Source organism: Pogona vitticeps, chromosome 3 (genome assembly GCF_051106095.1).
Source record: "Pogona vitticeps strain Pit_001003342236 chromosome 3, PviZW2.1, whole genome shotgun sequence".
Classification (NCBI taxonomy): domain Eukaryota; kingdom Metazoa; phylum Chordata; class Lepidosauria; order Squamata; family Agamidae; genus Pogona; species Pogona vitticeps.
The window spans coordinates 146,225,946-146,247,989 of NC_135785.1; the positions used below are offsets into that span (position 1 = coordinate 146,225,946).

The 22,044-nt window shown below is 41.9% G+C and overlaps 1 protein-coding gene across 1 annotated transcript in view; it reads left to right on the forward strand.

Moving 5' to 3' along the window:
* Positions 1–22,044, forward strand: part of UGGT2 (UDP-glucose glycoprotein glucosyltransferase 2) — a 112,643-nt gene that overhangs the window by 18,738 nt on the left and 71,861 nt on the right. Inside the window, exons 6-10 of the mRNA XM_072994694.2 lie at positions 2,245–2,341; positions 2,798–2,870; positions 4,985–5,085; positions 15,654–15,753; positions 18,630–18,690. Of these exons, the coding sequence (XP_072850795.2) occupies positions 2,245–2,341; positions 2,798–2,870; positions 4,985–5,085; positions 15,654–15,753; positions 18,630–18,690 (432 nt within the window). The remainder of the gene's footprint in view (positions 1–2,244; positions 2,342–2,797; positions 2,871–4,984; positions 5,086–15,653; positions 15,754–18,629; positions 18,691–22,044) is intronic.

Below are 22,044 nucleotides of genomic sequence, written 5' to 3' on the forward strand. Positions count from 1 at the left end.
TGTATAGCACAGCTACCATTCAGTAGAACTTTTGCTGGTTTACTTTGTAATTGGTGCAAAATGGAGAGCCTTTGTCTTTCTGTATTCTAACTAATATGGGTTACTGTTTTTTCCCTCAGTGATGTCTGCCATTCTGCCAACTCATAATTTCTGGGTTGTTCCATAAGCTGTTCCTCTATTGATACGTTTTCTTCCACTTTTACCTCTACTCTCCATCCCCCCCCACCCGTACTATAGTCATTGTCCTGGGTTGATCCCCCCCCCCCCCAATCTTTTCAAGTTCTTGCCATTCCAGTTCCGAAAATACTTTAATATGGATGATAAATTTTCTCTGGTACATTAATTATTGTTCAGTTATGTCACTATTCATGTGTTTCCTTTTCCAAATTTTCATCATTATTTTTTGAAAACCATGGGCTGTTGGATTTGCCTCGTAATAACATTACATAATTTCTTGATTTTCGGTGGGAGTCCAAGTTTTGTGTTTAACTTGTTCCGGTAGCTTTGCAGCAGCCTACCCTGGTTCCTCAACAGGGTCTGCTAAGCCCTGTAGCCCATTTGTCACCAGATGCCCTGGGGCTATAGCATCTCACACGGTCCTTGTTGACCTGGGCGATAATCAATCTGGTATGGATTTCTCTTTATTTCCTCTCATCATAATTGATGGTTGATGGATACAGCCTGGCTTCTAAGCTGAGACCTGTCTGACTCGGGAGACCTTCAGATAGAAATACTACTGCCAGAATAGCTCTCAATTTCACTGAAGCACACAAGCCCCTCCGCCTCAAGAGTAAGCCTGTGTCCATGGAGGCCATGGTAAAATATAACTTGACAGCCTCTTTAAAAAAACCCATGGAAACATCAGGTAGAGAAGATGTCACAAAATGATGAAGTCAAGAGCTTGTGGGATTTCCAGATCCAAACTGATAGACACCTTGAAAATAACACACCAGTCATAGTATTAATAGAATGAACAAATGTCCTGATCTTTGACATTACAATTCCAGGGGATGCCAGAGTAGAAAATAAAGAATTGGGAAAACTAACAAAATACAGAGACCTGGCAATGGAAACATCTTGCTTGTGGATAAAACACACTTCAGTGGTCCTTGTAGTCATTGGGGCTTTGGGAACAAAATCAAGAAATTTCACACAGTATTTTAAAAGCAGTTGCAGGTTTCAGAAATAACACCATCATAGCTACACGTGGGGAAAAAACCACAACAATGTTAGGAACAGCATACATACTGCGCCATTACTTAACTGGTACTCTAACTGGTACTCGTCAGTGCATTTATAATTTTGATTGACTGCCTGGTATTTTAATAGTAGTAGTAGTAGCAGCAGTTGCTGCTGCTGCTGTTGTATCTGACAACAGTAGTTATTTGGAAGTCTTGCACTTTAATGACAATGTTAAAAAATACACAAAAACAGTTTGCCTCTTCAGTGTAGAAATAACTGGCATTTCATTCTTCCATTTGTTAGCTGTCTTGTTTTCCCACCATTTCCTGCTTTTGTTTTTCTCCCTCACCTCTGCCTCTCTTACCATCAGTAGTGAACCTTTCTTTCCACCAGAATCCTTTTACTGTATAAATATAGGTTTCACTTGACATGGTTAGGAAAGCAAATTATGCTCCCAGTGAATACTGAATTAATTGGACCCAGATTCAATATTAAATTAACTGTATGCAAGGTGACTTAGCTGTGATGTGTGACAGTGCTGACTTTTTGTAAGTTTTATAGGCTGGGTATTAAAAAAACCAACTGTGGTACAGCTCTAAAATAAAATGTCGGTTGCTAAAATGATGAGATACCAATAATGTCCAAACTTTAGAAAAAAACTGAGATTCAGATTTTACCAAAAAAAATTATAAGAAGAATTGATGCATTAGTTAGTGAGCCTTCTAATCTTAGAAACTGAGTTGTTACAGTTCTAATTTAATCTAATATACTGTGTAACGGAAAGGATAATGGTTCCATAGTAAAATAGAATCCAGGTCTTTGCGCATGTTTATTCAGGAGTCTGGCAGATTTTAGTGAAACTCTTTGAAGTAGAGCTGGAAAAGTTACCTTTTAAAACAATTGGCTCTTCTGGCTGGGAGATTCTGGGATTTATCATTCGAAAAGTGACTTCTCCAAACTCTACCCCAAAAATAAAATTAACTTTGAGGTTATTTGGAAATGGGTATGTCTTATCACTCACTCCTCGTATACTATCTTTTTCAAAATGATGTGTTCACCTAGAAACCTAGCCCTGAGAAGATGTATCTATCAGGATATGGTGTGGAACTTGCAATAAAGAGTACTGAGTACAAAGCGGTGGATGACACTTGGTCTGAAGGTACATTTTTCTCCTTGGTGTGGTGTTACCAGAGATATTATTATCACAAAATGTTTTCCAGTGTCTAGAATTTTGAAGGCAGTAATGGCCCCATTGAACTTAATGGAAAATATTGTACTGGGTTAGTAATCCATTCACTATTTGTTTTCTTGACACACACAGTTGGTTGTGATTGCATTTTTGGGATATGGTGAAAGTAGCCACGGGCATTGAGAATCAATACAGAAATGTACATTTGTAATTTCTTTTTTGTAGATGGAGCCTTTACTGGAAAATACCTATTTTCTAACTGTACATCAAACATGATCTTCCCACTTTGTCATATTTTTGAGGGCTAGTGTAATTTCTTTTTTCTCATTTTCAAAAATATAAGATAGGATCTTTGCAGAAAAAATGCAATTGTAATAACTTCTGCAAAATAAACATTGTCGTATTCTGTCCGTGTGCTATGTTTAGGTGCAGTGAATGTAACAGAGGAAGAAAGCAATGGAGAAAATGAAGTCCAGGGATTTCTTTTTGACACTCTAAGGTAAGTTGATCTTAATTTTAATTTCATGCTTACATTAAAGTTTTCATAAATGTGCTGTTTAATGCCTTCAGCTTATGAAGTTGTACCTGTTTTCTGAAATGATGTTGAATTAGTAGTTACAAATGCCTTGAGGTATAAAAATTACATTGGAATGTTTCTTTTGACAGGTTTATAATTGTTTCAAGATTAGGCATCTATTTGAGAATGGTTGTGAACAGGCATTTTCTGATGCATACATTTTGAAAGCACTTGGAATGGTTTTTAAAAGCATCACATTTCACAATGTCCAATAACACAGTGAGGATACAATCCTAAATTTATCTCTCTCTTTTTTGTTACAAAAGGAAACCTTGAACACATATTGTAGTGGCATGTTGAATTTCTCCTACCTCTCATTTTCTTGGGAATCATGAAACTTATTGTTAAAATCAAATTATATAAATCTAGATCCAGTCAGATAAGCATTTGGTAAGAACTAACACCTTTATCTGGCCCTGAGTAGCTCTTTTAGTGTGGTAAAAGAACTTTGGCTTATCCATTTCACATAAAGTTTATTTAATGTTCCTTGACATTGTTATCAGTCTGCATCTTCAGGGTTTCTTCAGAAAATGTGTTTCTTCATACCCCTTTTTTCTCCATGTGGCACCAGATGTATGTGCTCCTAAATGTGAGGGCCCGTATCCTGTTCCGTTTCCACTGAGAGGAAGGTTCTACCAGTGTTTTAGTGTGAGGTTTTGCCACTTGCACAACCACAGATCTCTGAAAAAAAATCTTCCATCTGCTTGTTCAGTGGCAACACATGTGCAAGCAGAGTGTGATCTCACATTGACTGTGCTGGTGGTATTTTCCACTCAGTGGTACAGTATTGTCCGGTTTTTTTTTCATAAAGTTGTATTTTGAGATAGATTTGATATGAGTGTAGCTGTTGTGTTAGCCACCTTGAATTTACTTGTGAAAGGAGGTCCAGAGTAGAAATAGATGGTGAAGATGATAATTTAAAACCAGAGGATGAAAGGAATTAATTAATAAAAATATTAAGATTAATAGTAAGATTAATTCCAGAATGAATCCAGAAAGTTTAACATTCCCAAGGGGGAGGAAGCTAAACAATGGAATAGATTCTGAGTGGATGGAATGGAGATAAAGCAATATTCAACTATGGGTGAAATTTGAAACCTCTTAAGGCATTGTGCCTGAATGCATGTGGCCCAAATACATGATGGGGATGCACATGAGCATTGCCTTTTATGTCCCATCCCATTTAGAAGTCAATACGGTCTGACACAAAGGTCTGCAAAAAAGCCTGTAATGATGTTCAGCTGACCTCCCATAACAGAGGAGTTCTACTTTACCCAGGCTCCTCATGTCAGAGTGGTCTTTATTGCCCTAGTAGGAGCTGAATTAAGTGCTTCCAGGCGATGACTCAGCTACAGCCCTGGATTCAGTGGATCCACACACTCCTCTTTCCCCCAGCCTGGCCCTGAATTAGGTAGAGTACTTCTAGCAGGTTGGAGCTGATGTGGGCATTCTCTCACCTGGGAGAAAACAACAACAAAAAAATACCCAAGAAAGTAAGATGCTGGAAAGGCAGGCTTTATGCCTTTTTCCCTGATTAGTTTATGTCAGCAAGCCTATGTAGGTAATGGATTGTCAGTCTCTCCAATCACCTCATCGTACTTAGAACTGTTTAGTGTTCAACCAACAGTGAAGGAGTTCTGTGGAATCTTAGAGGCATGGTACAGGTTTAATATTCATGATCCCCTGTGGTCATTTAGGAGTCCTTCCTACAGGTGCTCTTCCCTCCCTCCCTTAAACGTAATGAATCTTATATTTTATACTTTGCTTTAGATGATTGAAAACCCTACAGTATATTGGTACTAACCATGGTTAAAGGTGGCCAGCATTTGGAACTTGCTTCAAATGCTGATTTGATTTGCTCTCCTTCATTGAATCCTTAATGAAGGACAGTAAGGGTATCTCAGGACTGCTTGCTAGTGGCTAAGGCAAAAACATTAAGATTACCATTTCAAACCAATATCTGAACATTTGTTGAATGGTAAATTCCTACAAGTTATATGATTCAGTTTCTGGTTTGTTTGTTTCTTTTGATCCAGGCAGAACTATCCTGACCTCAAAGACAATCTAAAAGAGCTGAAGAAATACCTAATTGAAAGTGCTGATGATACTGAGCCTTTGAAGGTGTGGGAATTACAAGGTAGCAACCTGTTCTATTGCTTTTGTTTGTTTGTTTGTTTATTCATTTATTCATTCAATTTATATCCCGCCCATCTAGACCAAAGTCTACTCGGGGTGGCTAACAATAATAGATAAAAGTAAAAACAATATAATAAAATAAAGACAACAGTAATAATATAAATTCAAGATGGCAAAAGTAATCAGGTGATGACAGGAGGAAAAGCCTGCCTAAAGAGCCAGGTTTTAAGTTCGCTCTTAAAAACACCCAGATAGGTGTCAGGGTCCTAAACTGTTTAGGGCTTTATATGTCCTCATTAACACCTTGAAATCAATGCGGAAACAAATCGGCAGCCAGTGCAAAGCAGCCGGAAATATGCTGATATTTTCTCACCCCAGTGAGAAGGCTGGCCGCCGCATTCTGCACCATTTGAAACTTCCGCATCAGTCTCAAAGGTAGCCCCACGTAGAGTACATTACAGTAGTCTAATCTCGACATTACAAGCGCATGGACCAGAGTGGTGAGCACCCCAACATCAAGATAGGGACACAGCTGGGCAATCAGCTAGAGATGGAAATAGGCAGAGTGGACCATTGACGCCACCTGGGTCTCCATGGTGAGTGCCGGATCCAGATGGATTTCCCAGCTGCGAACTTCACTTTTCACTATGTCTCTCTCCGAAAAGGGAGTTTCCCAAACCACTGATGGTAGTGCCACCCACCGTCAGGACCTCCATCTTGTCTGGATTCAGCCTCAGTCCTTCTCCTGCATCCATTGCAGTTCAGCCTCCAGACAGTGCTGAAGGGACAGAACGGCATCCACTGCTGTTGGAAAAAAAGAGATGTAGAGCTGGGTGTCATCAGTGTACTGATGCCACGAAGCCCCGCACCTCCTGATGACCCCACCTAGCAGCATCATAGATATTAAACAGCATTGGGGAGATAATCGAGCCCTGCAGAACCCCACAGTTGAGACTCCACGGGGCCGATACACTTTCCCCAAGCTGTACTCTCTGAGGACAGTCCTACAAGAAGGATCAGAGCCAGGCAAATGCCAGACCATCGATTCCCAACTCGGAGAGCCTCCCCAGGAGGATACTGTGGTCAACAGTATTGAAGGCAGCTGAGATATCGAGGAGGACCAACAGAGACGTTTTGCCTCTTTCGGCCTCCCTCAGCATGTCATCAAACAGGGCGACCAATGCTGTTTTGCTGCCTGAAGCCCGACTGGAACAGATCCAGGGCATTGGTTTCATCCAAAAGGACCTGGAGCTGGTTGGCCACCACCCTCTCTACCACTTTGCTCAGGAAGGAAACATTAGCGACGGGCCTATAGTTGCCAATGTCGTCCACTGCCAGACTTGATTTCTTCCTGATGGGCCTAATGAGTGTCTAATTAATGGAGGGACCCATTAATTATTGCAGTGACCCATTCAGTTGTTACAAGCCTGGCTGCTTTGATTAGCCAGGCCAGAAAAGGGTCAAGGGAGGTGGTAGTGACATGACAGCGATCAAGCACTTTGTCCACCAGATCTGATCTCACAGGTGGAAAGTGATTACATCTTATCAGGCAAGGTGGAGTGTTGGACGTCTCTGCTTGATCTACTGTTTTCAAATAGGGGACAAGATCCAGCAGATGGTCTCCACTTTAGGTTTTAAAAATGCTGCAATTTGGTCAAGTGAGATGCTAATGGGAGGCCAATCACTGTGACCAATTCTGGATAGATAGACTATACAGAAACGTTCCGCCTATTGATTAGAAGCTTCACTTATCTGGACAGCGAAGTGAGCTTGACTGGCAGCCCTCACCTTAGTAAGGTAATGGTTAGTTGCGATCCTGACAGCTTATATTCTGTCAGGTTCAGTCTCCAGTTACACTTGAGCCTTTTCCTATTCTGCATCGCTTGCAGCTTCTGGTTAAACCAGGGCACTGGACGAGCTCTGCAACGGAGAGGGCGTTTAGGAGCAATCGTGTCAACAGCCCTGGTGATGGTGGCAAGGCAGCCATCAACCGGAGCCTCGACAGGAGTGCCAGTCAGATCAGCCAGAATCCCTCTCATAGAGTCCTGGAATCCTACGGGATCCAGTAACCTTTGAGGGTGGACCATTAAAATAGATCTTTGCTCCCTGCGGGAAGGGAGAGCCACCGAGAGGTTACATTTTATTGGGTGGTGATCCGACCATGACAAGGGGACTGACACAAGGTCATTCACCATCAGACCACACTCACTTAGCTCGGTGGGGAACACCAGGTCTAGCATATGACCACCCACATGGGTGGGGCCGTTAACATGTTGGGACATGTCCAAGGAAGCCATGGTTTCTAAGAACTCAAGAGTCGGACTAGAAACCTCCACCTCCACATGGATGTTGAAATCACCCAAAACCAGAAGCCTTGGGGATTCCAACAGTGCCACAGAAACTAGGTCTGCCAGCTCTGGTAAGGAAATGGCTGGGTCACGGCAAGTGTGGTAACCCAGCAAGATCCCAGTACCATCCCTGGCCCCAGTCGACACATGGAGGGCCTAAAGACCTGGCGTCACCACTGCAGAGAGCTTAACAACCTCTAGAGCAGTGGTCCCCAACCTTTTTGGAACCACAGACCAGTTGGGGGAGAAGGGTCCATGCATAGGGGGGTGGGGCACCCCAATGCTCATGGGTGGGCGCGGCACATTTGCGAGGGACGTGACACATTTGCAGATGGGCATGGCACACTCGTGGATGGGTGTGGTGCGCTCATGGGCATGCGCAGATGGGTGCATTGTGCCCACCTGAGAGCACACCATGCCCATCCACAAACACATGTGCAAGCGTGCCACGCTCACCATGCGGGGGGGGGAGATCTGTCTCTGCGGCCTGGACCTGCAAAGCCCACGGACCAGCATTTGGTCTATTATTGACATTAGACACTTGTTTGGAATTGAAATAGCTTCCAGGGAGTTAGATGGAAAGGAAAATGAAATACTTTGGTGTCATACTTGTGACACCGAACTGCAAACTCTGGGCAACCTCTCATAGTGATATTATGCAATAGTAAGACCATTGTTGAAAAAGCCCTCCTTAGATCCCACAATATTGAATAATTACCAACTTGCCTCTAATATCCCATTCTTGGGCAAGGTGCTGGAGCGGGTTGTGGCTTCTCAGCGTCAGAGGTTCCTGGAAGAGACACATTATCTAGACCTGTTTCAGTCTGGATTCAGGCCTGGTTATGGAACAGAAACTGCTCTAGTTGCCTTGGTGGATGACCTATGCCATGAACTGGACAAGGGGAGTACATCTCTGTTGGTTCTGCTGAACCTCTCAGCATCTTTTGATACCATTGACCATGGTATTCTTCTGGGTCATCTCTCTCGGATGGGTCTCAGAGGCACTCTTTTATAGTGGCTCCAATCCTTTCTGGAGGGGGGGATCCAGAGGGTAGTGCTAGGGCACTCCTCTTTGACACCCTGGTCATTGGCCTGTGGTGTCCCTCAGGATTCTCTTTTGTTCCCTATGCTATTTGACATATACTGTACATCAGCGGTCCCCAACTGCTTTGGGACCGCAGACCGGCTGAGCCTCTGAGAAAGGCGGGGGGGGTGTCCTGCAGGTGCGTGTGAGTGCGCGCACGCTCTTGGGCATTTGCGCGAAGTGGTGGGGGGAGCGCCGATCCACCAGTGCCGCCCCACCCCTTTGCGCATAGGCAGGGCGCCTGCATACCCACCCGCGCACCCCTTCACGTGGGCATGTGGGCACTCGGGCACATGCTCGAAGGGATGGGGGAGCGCTCATGCTGGTCCTGGCACGCACACACATGCGCAAAGCAGGTGGGGGGAGGGGAGTGTGTGCGAGGTGGAGGTAAGAGATCTGTTTTCACGGCCCAGGCTGGCTCAGGCCATGGACTGGCACTGGGCCGCAGACTGGGGGTCGACGACCTCTGCTGTACATGAAACTGTTGGGAGAGGTTGCGTGGAATGTTGGCATTCCGTGTCACCAATATGCAGATGCCACCCAACTCTATCTCTCCTTACTATTTAAATCCAAGGAAGCTATTTTGGTTCTAGATCAGTGTCTAATGTCAGTGATGGATTGGATGAGAGTGAATAAAATGAGACTTAATCCAGATAAGACAGGGGTACTCCTGGTCAGTCGAAAAGCAGATCAAGGAACAGGGATACAGCCTGTACTAGATGGAGTGCCAGGAGTGCACAGTGAAAACTAGTGTGCCAGCTGTGTCCATTTCCGTGGAGGTCTGATCTGGCCAAGGTGACTCGTGCATTAATTACATCCCAGATGAATTACTGTAGTGCATTCTATGCGGGGCTGACTTTGGAACGTATCGGGAAACTCCAGTGGATTCAAAATGCAGCAGCAGATTACTGACGGGAGCTGGACGTAGGGATCATATAACGCCCCTGTTATAGCAGCTCCACTGGCTGCTGATCTGTTTCTGGGCACAATTCAAAGTGCCGTTTTTAACTTATAAAGCCCTAAACGACTTGCACCCAACCTATCTCAAGGACCGCATCTCCCCTTTATAAGCCTGTTTGAGTATTAAGATAATTAGGAGCGGTTTTTCTCTTGGTCCGACCACTTTCACAGGTGCACTTGGTGAGTACACCATAGAGAGTTTGCTTTGTTGCTGCTTCCAGACTTTTTGGACTCCTCCCACAGGAAACTAGGCTGGCCCCATCTTTACTGTCCTTCCGCAAGCAGGCAAAGGCCTTTCTGTTCAGGCAAGCTTTCCCTGAGTGACTGGCTGCCTGAGCAGGGTTTTAAATGGATTGTTGTACCTTACTACCTTGAATACCTTTTGATGTTGCTTATGTTTTTTAATATGTTATTTGTTTGATCCTTTTTGTATTTGTATACGTACTACTGTTAGCTTTAAATCCTGTCATTTAATGATGTAAGATGCCTTGTTTCCTTTTTAAGGAGAAAGGCAGAGTTCAAAGAGGCAGGACAGAATTGAACCCTGGGAGACCCCACAGGCATTATACAGAAGGGAGGATGTCACTGTAAAACAGTGTTTCGATGCCTTATTCGAGAGAGGCAACTCAGAAGGACGCCATAGTGGCTGGTATCAAGACTTGCTGAGAAATGCAGCTAAACTAAGAGGGAAACAAGGTCTTAAGAAAGATTAAAATGCATTTAATGTCATCCAGGAAGTCCTAAATTGAAAAGCTACCACATACTTTAGTTACCTTTCTCTAGAATGGAATATTAGAGAGTGGCTGGTAATTATTCAGTACAGTGTGATTCAGAGAGTGTTTTATCAGTGAAGGTCTTACCACTACATCTTTTAGACAGGATTGAACCCCACTGCTGTTGACAGTTGTTTGCCACTGCCCTTATCTCCTTGGCCAGTGACCTTCCTCTGGCTGTATTTATGAGGCAGGAAGAGCAAAGCTCCAACAAACATATGGTGGCTGTCACTTCTTCAAAGATCATATATACATCTTCAGGCTACACAAATTGAAACATGCCCATTGTCACAGGACAAGCAGGGATGAAAGTTACATGTACAGAATGTGTCTATTGTGGTATACAAATCAGACAAGGACCATACAAGTTCTTCACAACAAGTTATTGAGTGTTCTTTATTTTTATCTCTTGTGAGCCATCACACTCTTCTTAAGATACTTCTGCTAAACTACTCTGTGTAGACACAGCATGGTAGAAAAGAGTGCCTTCACTGCCAGCAGCCCTATAGATTGGGGCATTCAATGAGCTCCAGGCTATGTTCAATTCATCCTGCTCTGTGTTTTTTGCCATCATTGTTCTAGTCTCCATCCCCTTCCTTGGAATGTGCTAATTGAAAATGAAGGGGCCAGATAAGTAGAAGCTTTGTTCTGGTGTTCTATTTTATGGAACAGGTAAAATATGTTGTATATTATGGAGAACTATGGCTGCTATATTTTAGTGGGATTGAAGAGCAATGGAGCAACAGGTCTGTATTAAACTCCAGGAGGCTTGTCGTGACCTCAGTGAATGGAGAAAACACAAACACAAAATTGTTTTTTCCCCCTCTTACCTGAATCTACTGTCAAGTAAACATTTCTGTGTTGGGTAAACTGCAGATGAAAAAAAATGTGCATAAAAAAGGAGTAGGGAAGGAACATGTCAGATCGTTCTACCTTGTTAACCTATAGGAGGCTATTCTGTAGCTGAAATCATGTAGTACATTTTATCTTTACTGATTCTCTTAATGTGGCATAGGAATTGGCCATGATGTGTTATCATTGTAAAATGAAAGCCATAATACTACTTAAAAAGCTAGTTTGTCACAACCATGATAACATTGAGAAGAATGGAAATAGACCGTGAAGCTTTCAGAAGATTAGGCCTTTTTTTCATAACACCATGAAGATTGTATGATGTGGTATCATTCTGCCTTTCAGTATTATTGGTAGCTGTTTCAGATACATGTTCCTATCATATATGGGAAACTTTTTTCATATAGAAAAGTGGAAATAAGGAAGCAAATATATTAAGGTAGTTCAAGCTTTTGGGCCTCAGCTGAATTTAACTGTAATTGTTAACCTGCAAACAAAGCTGTCGTCTCAGACATTTACTTGAGAGTAACTCCCATCAAACTCAGTGTGATTTGCGTCTGAGTAGGCAGGTGCTGCTGTCAGTTTAAGTCCCACTGCTTTCAATATAATTTATGATATTACACATGGAGACAGAATAATAGTGTTCTGTCAAGTCATTTCTGACTTATGGTGATTCTCAGTTTTTTTTTATGTTACTCTTCTTGTGTTTTTCTGATATTGTGCAGCTTGTCCAGGACTGCATAGATTGTGGGTCACGTAATCCCACACACGCCCTGGGTATCGTCAGCTGGCCTTTCTCAGAAGAGGCACAGTGAGGGTCCATATTCTCAGGCCCTGTTTCTGCAGTCAGATGTTCCACTTAGCTATACTGGCACTGAGAATGCTACATGGTGTACTCAGAAATAAATGCCATTTAAGTCAACTCCCAGCTGAGTAAAGGGAACATCTACATTGAATGTAGAAAATGCTCTGGGATTGGGACAGTCTGATTCACATTATTTTGAGTATGTAAGATGAAAGTCAGTGTGAATCCATCTGGAACCTTTCACCTCTAATCTGTACTTCTTTTCTCCACCACTGGGGCTTCTCCTTTTTTGGAATTTTATGCATTGCATTGGTTCTGGTGGTGTGATAGTTTGAGTTAATGTGCAAGGGGTTTGTAGCCACTGTATTTAAGGCTATTCCAGTTACTACATCAGCAGTGAGAGAGGCAGAACATGGGGGAAATTGGCTGCCATTTGAATCCTCTCCTCTCCACACAGACTGAGTTGACTTTAATCTTCCCATTCTGTTTTATTTTCTTTCTTTTTCTCTTAAAGGCTTGACAATCTAGCACTAGGGTAATTAGGTGACCAGAGGAAAGAAAACTACAAGGAATTAGCAGAGAAAGAGAAGGAACTTTTAGATGACTCAGCTCTAACCATGACTCCTACAAATCTGGATGGGCAGAGCACAGATACTTTAAAACATCTCTCCCTCTGGCTCTCTGCCCAAGCAGTAAATATACAATGTTTTTTTTTTCCTTAACAAGCTGGAAACAAGACTGAAGTGAAAACTTCCTCCTGGCTCTCTGCTGACTTCTTGCTTTTCTCTCTTTCTTTGTTCACTTGGCTGCCCTACTGCTATGACAGCAAGTGTTTAAAAGGAAGGAAGGAACTGAACGGGAAAGGATGAGGGAAGCAAGCAGACTCAGGCACCAGATGTGGTGAGGAGAGAATTCTAATGGTCAACAGGCTGCTAACAAAGACTGATTTCCAACCCTCTCTCTGTTGACTTCTGTATGGTTGGTTGAAGCAAATTAAGCTGGGGAAACTCAACTTTGTGGGAGTGACATAGTGTACATATCCATTCACATTTTTCCTGTTGTCTAGTTGCACCCTAAGGAAAAGCACTGCAGTCCTAGTTGGTGCGAACTACTTGGGAAGGGAGCAGGGTAATAGTGCTGTATCCATGATTTCTTAGTCCACACATGATTTTAATCAGATTTACTTGGTTGATTGTATAATCTGTCATGAGTTTATTTTTTTTAAATCTTATCTATTGTATACAAACAGATAAGACTATTAAGATGTCTCAGGGACTGTTTAAAACTAGGCTGTTCTATTTGAGAATAATGGTTAGCTATTCATGGCCAAAAATAAGATAAAATAAAATCTCTTTCCAGAGCAATCCAGATCTAATGCAAAGAAAAGCTGGATTCCCTAACCAGTATAAGTGATGCAAATTAGGCACACTTGATTTTCCTCCTGATTTTGAGTGTTTTGTACTCCTAGTTTAATTTATTCTGATTTTGCTAATCATGGGGAGCATCAGGTAATTATGTAGAAGGCTGAAGCTTTTGCCCTCAACTATTGTAAATCTTGTGCAACAACCTTTCTGCCCTCCAAGCAGCAGCTGCTGGCACGCTTTCAAACATACTGCAAAGCTCACCCTGGGAAGCTGAAAATTCTTAGGAAGATGAATCCTGCTTTTTGTCCACACATTCTTTAACTTGAAGCACATTATTGGACTTGACTGATGCATGCCGATGGAATTGTAATGATCACAAACCCTGGGATAGGCAAAAGAGGTTAATGGCAATATTTTAGCAAAATACAGTTCTGTTCAGATGTTCCTCCAAACTGTTATGTGGATAGACTGCAAATAATCAAGTGCTCTGTTCTTCTAGCATGGGTTCCCTTTAGCACTAAGCTTTGATTGTAGGAAGGTAGAGAGAGCACTTGTCCTCCAGCGTAGGACCATTCTGATTCTGGTTTGAAGAGAAAGGGCTAATCATAGTCCAAAAAAACAATGATTCCCAGTCAGCAGGAACAGGAGAAGAAAACTGTGTGGGGAGGGAGAATGAGCCTACATAAGGTTAGAGCAGGACTGGGCACTGGAGAATGCTGGCAGACCCATGGGGCAAATATTTATCCACCATAGCTTGAAATGAGGAGGGGAGCAGGCTGGACACCAAAGAATATGTGTCTGTTTTAGTTTATAGCTCTTACTGTTAGTAACCAAGGACTATTTTAGGGTAGGAAAACCTGTAAGGAAGCTTGAAAGCTGCCAAACAGTATCACAGGAAAGGGTGTGACTGTATGGGAAACCCTACAAAGGTTGGATTCAGTCCCCGAACCTTAGATTCCATACCCCTGTGTTAGAGGATTGTATAAAATAAGACTACCAGTGTAACAAAAGACCAACCAGTGACACCCAATTATAATTATGTAGGTTATGTCAGCAACTTGTTTGCCATAAAAGAAGTTTGCACCACTTACCACCTTACTTGTTGCTGACAAATTTTATAACTGCCTTTATGTTGATGTCTAGGGAAGGTGAAGATGTAATGCTCCCAATCCAGTAGCCATGCTAAGGAATCTGGAGTGTTCCCTTCACTCTCTAGATTTCAACGTCAGTTTTAAGACTGCCAGTAGTGGGGCCCACACTTCCAGTGCAGAAGTACTAGTGGATTGTTTTGATTAACAAGAATTATTCTGTGCAATTGTTTGTCATCTGCATCTCTCTGCGGCCTTACCTGTGTCATTTGTTCTTGTGCACCGCACAAAAGAGAGACTTTTCCCAGTAACAATATACATTGTTGTTGCAATGAAAAACATGTTGGGGTGTCATGAATGGGCAACTAAGTATCATTGGTTTTGCACAACACCTTTTTTTTGCTGGTGCTTTAAACTTCTAGAACTTTGGAGATTTTCAGATGAAATGTTTCTTCCTGCTGATAGAAAAAAAAAGCTCTGTGAGAGCTTGAACTTATGATCTTAAGCTGCTTGACGACATGTTCTGTCCCTCTTGTTCTCTTCTCGTGTAATTGACAGATTCTCCAGCCAAAGTCCAAGAAAGCAAGTACTATACTTCATTGCCTTTTTCTTTGCTCACTATTCTATGACTGCAACCAATCCTAATACATTGGCAGTTATGCTATGGACTGCAGCCATTGGGGAAAGATTATGTATATCTGTAGATATGGAGGCACAGAGAGAGAGAAAAACATTTCTATAGATGAACATGGCTGCCTGTATTTTTGTTTTTTTTTCAGGTGGGTGGCTTTGGGGAATTGTTTTATTTATTTTTATTTATTTATTTAATTTATATGCCGCCCACTCTACCTAGAGGTCTCTGGGCGGCTTACAATAATTAAAATTCAACACAATAAAAATAAAATGATTAGAATACAATTAAAATACAATTAAAATACAATTAAAATTGCCATCATCAGGACCCACAGTTGATGTTATTTCAATTAAAAGCCTTCTGGAACAGGAAGGTTTTGACCTGGCGCCGAAATGTCATCAATGTTGGCGCCAGACGAATCTCAGTCGGGAGGGCGTTCCATCGTCTGGGGGCAGCTGCCGAGAAGGCCCTTTGTCTACAAGCCATCCCTCTTACCTCCTTGAATTGTTGTGATGCACTTCAAAATGTACCTCTTCACTATTTATTATGGCTAGTGCTCATGTAGCCATGGGCCTTAACTATGATTTATGCCTAGTAGAATTTGTTTTTTGACGTTTCAGTCTAGTTCTGAAGTTCTTCCTGATGCTTTATTTTCTTACAGACCTTAGTCTTCAGGCAGCTTCTCAAATTCTCTCTGTCCCAGTTTACAATGCATTGAAAGTAATGAAAGACATTGCACAGAACTTTCCAGTAAAAGCCAGGTATGATATTATTCGTTTTTGATGTACTCATGTGAATGTCTGGATTTTATGAACACTTTTTTAAAAAATTAGATTTGTATCTCCTCCAGTCAGGTTAGCAAATGTGGCTTTCAACCCATTTTATTTCCCCAGCAACTTTGCGAGGTAGATTAGTTTGAGAAAAGGAATTACTTGAACTCCTGCTCTTAAGAGTCTTGAGTTCAGTCTGCTAAACCACCCTAGAAGAGCCTTTCTGTGAAATCTACAAACATTTGTAGCCTTGGTCGTCATGTGAGTTATGTAGTCGTAAAGAAAAGCAGAAGCTGTCTGTATATCACTTCTCTCACTCACTGCCTGGAAGGGGGTTTTTACCACAAGGGACCAGGCGGATAGTTTTTAACAAGCCTGAATGAGAGCACATGATAAAATTCAACAGACAACAGGATCCAGTATATACATGAAAACATTATGACTGAAATGGCCCATCGGGTGCAAGCTGTCAAGTTAGAGAACATAGTCTATCATCATATGAGTTGTAGTAATAGGAAAAGCTTGGCAGTCTTTCTCTGCCAAGAGATTACGTGCAGCAGTGGAGACGATTCCTTATTTATCGATGTTCACAAAACTAGTATCATGTTGTGAGACTTCGTTCATTAGCAGATAATTCCGTCTATGTAGACTGACCTTTCTTACAGCACTTTTCATCTTCAGGATCACTTTCATCCTCCTAATACCACTATGATTTACCTTCAGTACTAAAGCCATATGTATTCTCCAATTGCATTGATAAATAATTGGCAGTTGCTACAATTTGATGTGCCCCAAATACTTTTCTGTACTTATTAGATATTGCAAAGCACAGCCTGCTATCTTTTTGAACTATTAAGGCAACCTCAGATGAGAATTAGGCAGCAGGGCGAGTGCACCGTTGATACTAGGCATGGCAAGTTGCAGATGCTGTAATAACTTTTTGCCCAGTATTTGAAAACTTTTAAAATGTAAATTCTATTTGCACTCAAAGAACCAGAATTTGGAAGTAATGTATTACCGCTAATGACATTATCTGTAATGCATTCACTTTAGCTAAGCCGTAAAGTAAGGTAGAATCTGTAACATCGTCATATATTTTGTGGAATGAGTAATTTTTGCTATCAGGGTGGGTGGGTGAGAAATAAGTCTGGAAAAGAGTATGTCAGTAAGGCATTACTTGTAAAGTACATGTTACCCTTTTAAAATAAGGGTTGAAGTGTTACTTTTTAAAATCACTGTTCAAAGCTCTGCATGTGACATTTGTTGAAACAGACTTGAGTGAAATGTTCATAAACTTTTTCTAAAGCACCTTGAAGGCACAGTCTCATGTATGTATTTGGAGAACCTATGGTGGCACTTCCTGGTATATGAATATTTGCAGTCCAGTAGCTGTTATATCACTAGGGACATGATGGCGCTGCAGGTTAAACCGCAGAAGCCTCTGTGCTGCAGAGTCAGAAGACCAAGCAGCGAATCCACGTGGTGAAGTGAGCTCCCGTCGTTTGTCCCAGCTCCTGTCGACCTAGCAGTTCGAAAGCATGTAAATGTGAATAGATAAATAGGTACCACCTCAGTGGAAAGGTAACGGCATTCTGTGTCTAGTCGTGCTGGCCACGTGACCACGGAAACTGTCTTCGGACAAAAACGCTCACTCTCCGGCTTGGAGACGGGGATGAGCACCGCCCCCTAGAGTCGGACACGACTGGACTAAATGTCAAGGGCAACCTTTACCTTTACCAGCCATTATATCTTAAAAGAAAAAGAAAAAAAAAGCAAATCTTGCCAGATTGGGGGAAAGGGGGGATTAGGCAAATGCTAATTTCTCCAGGATCAGGAGATACCCTATAATCAAATAATGGTGACATCTGCCATTGCTCCTTTGCTTCGCCCCGCAGTAAGAGGGGTATGGCAGGAAACCTGGGACCTTAAGGTTATAATCCTTCAAACCATTGGGTGGGGCTGATGGTCCTGAGCATTTCTCTCCCTCAGACGTTTTGCTCCACAAAGACACCTCATGTCAGAGAGAAGGATTTTAGCCCAAGCTTCTCCCTCCGTATTGTGTGTTTATTGTGTCTTATGGATTGATTCATAATGGATTGTTAGCCAATTGCCAAGCAGAAAAAATAGAACATAAGTACCTTAAATGAAGAATACCCATAAAGCTTTTACAGCTGGTTACACCACTTTTCTTGCAGAGCCCAACCATGTGAAGAGTTTGGATAGGGTACTGAAAATATGCTTCTAGTCTCTACTTGGTGCCATCTGGGAATGTTTTAACTGTGCCTTTGGAAGCAAGGTGTCCCTTGGTACAATCCTGAAAAAAAATTTTTTAAAAAATGAGAGGGAATAAGAAGAACCGGGATGCGTACTTCATGATAAACTATGTCAGGACTGGTCATGCTCCCTTTTCAGGCCTAGAAGGATCTGTGGGCCTTCAGTTCCCCCCCCCCCGACAACCTCCACACTATAGTGGGACATCTTTGGCTAAGACCTGCCTTACCTGCTTCACCACAGTTTGCAGCTGCCCCCCCCCCCCCCCGGCAGCTGCTTAGCCCTGCAGAGTTCCTCTACCATGCGGGATGACTGCAAGCGCCTCTTAATGTGCTAAGCCCAGCTTTTGCTCTTGCTTTCTAAAGAAGCAGGCTTTCTCCACCCCTATAATACCCCTATAATGTTCCTTCTCCGCCCCTATAACAGTGGCCTCATTTGACCATTGCTTTTTGCTTTTCAGTGATTGGGGGATTGAGTTCTCTGTGAGAAGAATGGCAAGGGCCATGGATTAGTTTACCTCACAAAAAAGTAAAGAAGAAAAGTGTTTTAACACAGACAAATTGCTTTGTGGTGCCTGAGTTGTTATTTCTTTTCAGATCCTTGACCAGAGTACTAGTAAACCAGCAAATGCGAAAAGAAATAGAGGAAAATCAAAAGGTCAGTTTTTTTCCTTTTTGCAAAATTGATTAAGCTGTGCTGGGAGATGTGTATTGCAAAATGCTCAAAGGTTCCCCCCCTGCCCCGCCAAAGACTTACCTTGAAGTCTTTATGGCTCATTGTATCTCCTTTTCTTCCTCCTCCAGCCTTGCATGGTCTGGCCTGCCAAGCAGCCGTTCCAGCCGAAGCCCAGAGAGCTGGAGATCTGGCCATTAATGTTCAAATGATGCCTTCAGGAGCTGAGCTTTAACTCTAAACTAAGCAGCTTTAATTGACCTCTGAAGTCAGACATAAATTGTTTGGCACAAAACCACCCGGGCATAGAGTAATTTATATATATCTCCAATAGGGGCATAGGAAGGTTGTTCTTTGAGGTTTTGCCCCCATTGGGTAAGTCCTTTTGAGGTCTGTGCTTTTGAGGTTGGACTTTAAAGTGCAAGCTGTTAGTGAATATTAAAACCTGTTCTCCTATTTCAAGGCAATATTATTGACTTAGCCCCTGTTTTATTCTGAAACCTTTTGAAGAACACACCAGCGGTTGTGGTGACTGTTTAGGTGGGCAGAACTGAAATTAAACAGAATTGAAATTACCGTGCCACCATTTCCTCTCATGTTTAAAATACGTTGAACATAACAGAGGGATAGCACATGCAATTAGCATATGAAGGTTGGTGGGATGGTGCAATTAATACTGGCAGCGAAACTCTTCATACATGCATATAGTTTGTTGTAGAAACCTCACATTCATTTTAACATGTTGATCAGCAGGGAGCTTGCTATATGTATCTCCCGTAGTATTTCCCATTCTGTGAAACTGAGCAGTTCTCAACATTTGCTTAGCTCCCTGATTGATCTCCCCAACACTGTGCCTCTTACAAGAAGGCAGTCTGAGCTTTACAGTGACTTATTAGATAATGAAAGAGCTACTCACTAGAAATAATGACTTACTTGTAATCCATTCCTTTTTGCAATAATGAAGATACCACTACATTATCTTACATTGGGAGTGTAATAAGGGATAAAAATCACTCCATTTGCAGTGGAAGTGCAACTGTGTTTGAGTTAATTTTATATTTCCAGGTTTATTTATTTTTATTTATTTGTCTTGTTTATAGGCCACCTTTCTCCTGATCAAGGCAGGCCACGGTATTTTTTTAAAAAAAGAATTAAAAACAAAATAATGTATACATTTAAAAAACAAACTATGAAAGTGAATGATTAAAAACATGTAAAACATTAAAACGGCAATATCTTTACTAAAAAAAACACACCAGCATTCAGGGGCTCAGTCATGATTGTTAAATGCCGGCTGGAAAAGGTGTTGGTAGAAGAATAAAAAGGAGGTGGCCAACCTGATCACCCAAGGGAGAGCATTCCATAACCTGGGAGCAGCCACTGACAAGGTCCTCTCTTATGTCTCCGTCATCCGTGTCTTCACTAGCAATGGAATGAAGAGGGGGGCTTCCTTGGACAGTCCTAAACACTATGAAGGCTCAAACAGGAAGATACTGTACAATCCTTCAGGTTGCCTGAACCCAAGCTGTATAGGGCTTTACAGGTGAAGACCAGCTCTTTGAATTGGACTGGTAGCCAGTGCAGTTGTTGTAGCAGGAGCATTATGTGCTCCCTATAACTGCGCCCCATCAGTAATCTGGCTGCTGCATTTTAGACCAGCTGAAGTTCCCAAACTCTTCAAAGGCAGCCTCACATAGAGCAAATTACAGCAATCCAGGTGGGATGTAATTAAAGCATGCATCACTGTAGCCAAATCAGACAGGTTGTGTGGCCTCAGAAATTCGGTGCATTTTGTTCCACAGGCCAGCAGCTTATAACATTCATAGGGTTTTTATAAAGCCCCTAAAAACAATTATCTTGGTTAGTTTTGAGAAGAATGAAAGTGTGCTGCTCATGTACTGCCCCATAGTGCTTAAAGCACTCTCTGGGTAGTTTACGGTTTAATTATGCAAGCTACGCATTGTCCTCCACCCTCACCTACTGAACTGGGTACTCTGTTTACTGACCACAGAAGGATGGAAGGTGGAGTCAACCTCAAGCCAGTTACTGAGCCCATCGGGACTGAACTCAAGTAATGAGCAGAGTCTTTGACTGCAGTACTGCAGTTTAACCACTGCACCTAGAAACTGGCAAGCAGAGTGTTAACGGTTTCTTAAAATGTAATATTAATGGGAACCCATACAATGTTAAAATAACAAAAGGGAAACTTTTAGATAATTATGCTCAAATATGGTCTGATGTTCCAAGGACCTTGATATTTAGCCCAATATGTCTCTCTCACAAAAGAGAGAGGGGAACCCACCCCATATGCTTCTTGCAGTCCTTGGTGTTAAGACTTGTAATATTTAAGGAAGCTGAAAAAGCCAACTTGAGGAACTGAGCTTTCTTGGTTGTGGCCCCTTCCCTCTGGAACAAGCTTCCAAAGAGGCACCATCCCTCCATTTTTAGGAAGCAAATTAAGAAGAAATGGTATAAAGCTACCTTCTAATAGTATGACTATCGTCCAGAGATGTTCAGATGGGTTTTATTTGTTTATTTTTATTTAAAGTTAATTTTAGCTAGTGACAGTTACTATAATTTACAGGATTTCGTTTTATTTAGTACTGTATATAGTGTTTTAGTGTATAATTTCACTGGATATTGCGAACTGCCCAGAGAGTGGCAGTACTAATGGGGTAGTATAGCAGTGGAAATGTAACTTAAAAAAAATAATTAAACGAGATGGAACAAGCCTTTGGCTTCCACCCACTGCCCTCCTTCCTGAACAAAGCCATTAGAATCCCTACACACACACACTCCTCATTTAGCGGTAAAACCATAGATTTCCAAAGGTTATATGAAACAATCCTCCTGCTGAAAATGGAGGGAATGTACACTTTGAAGGTTTCTGCCTGCTTGTTCTCCTCATTTAACTTTTATGTCTGCCCTCAGAGAATCTTTCTGCACCTTAAAGGCTAACTGGATTACTGTGGTATAAGGTTTCATGGTTTAGAATCCAGTTCATTAGTTCAGTAGGCTACAATAAATCTGTGAGCCTTTAAGACACCAAAATAATACTCTTTCTTGTGTTTTCTAGAATAGGTAAAGTTGCATTCTGTTCCATATTCTGTTAGCACCTATTATTTAATCGGATTTAAGGTTTTTGACTGCTTCGTTGGAACTATTTTATACTCAACATTCTTTTGGAATGTGTTGGAACTGTTCTATATTCACATTCTTTTGAGCAGGTGATATGTTAAAATATTTTTCTTCTCTATTCTTTTAGTTATTGGTTCCCAATGGTCTTGTCAGGCTTCATTGTAGCTCTTAAAATAAATGTAACTTCTGATAGGGAAAGCA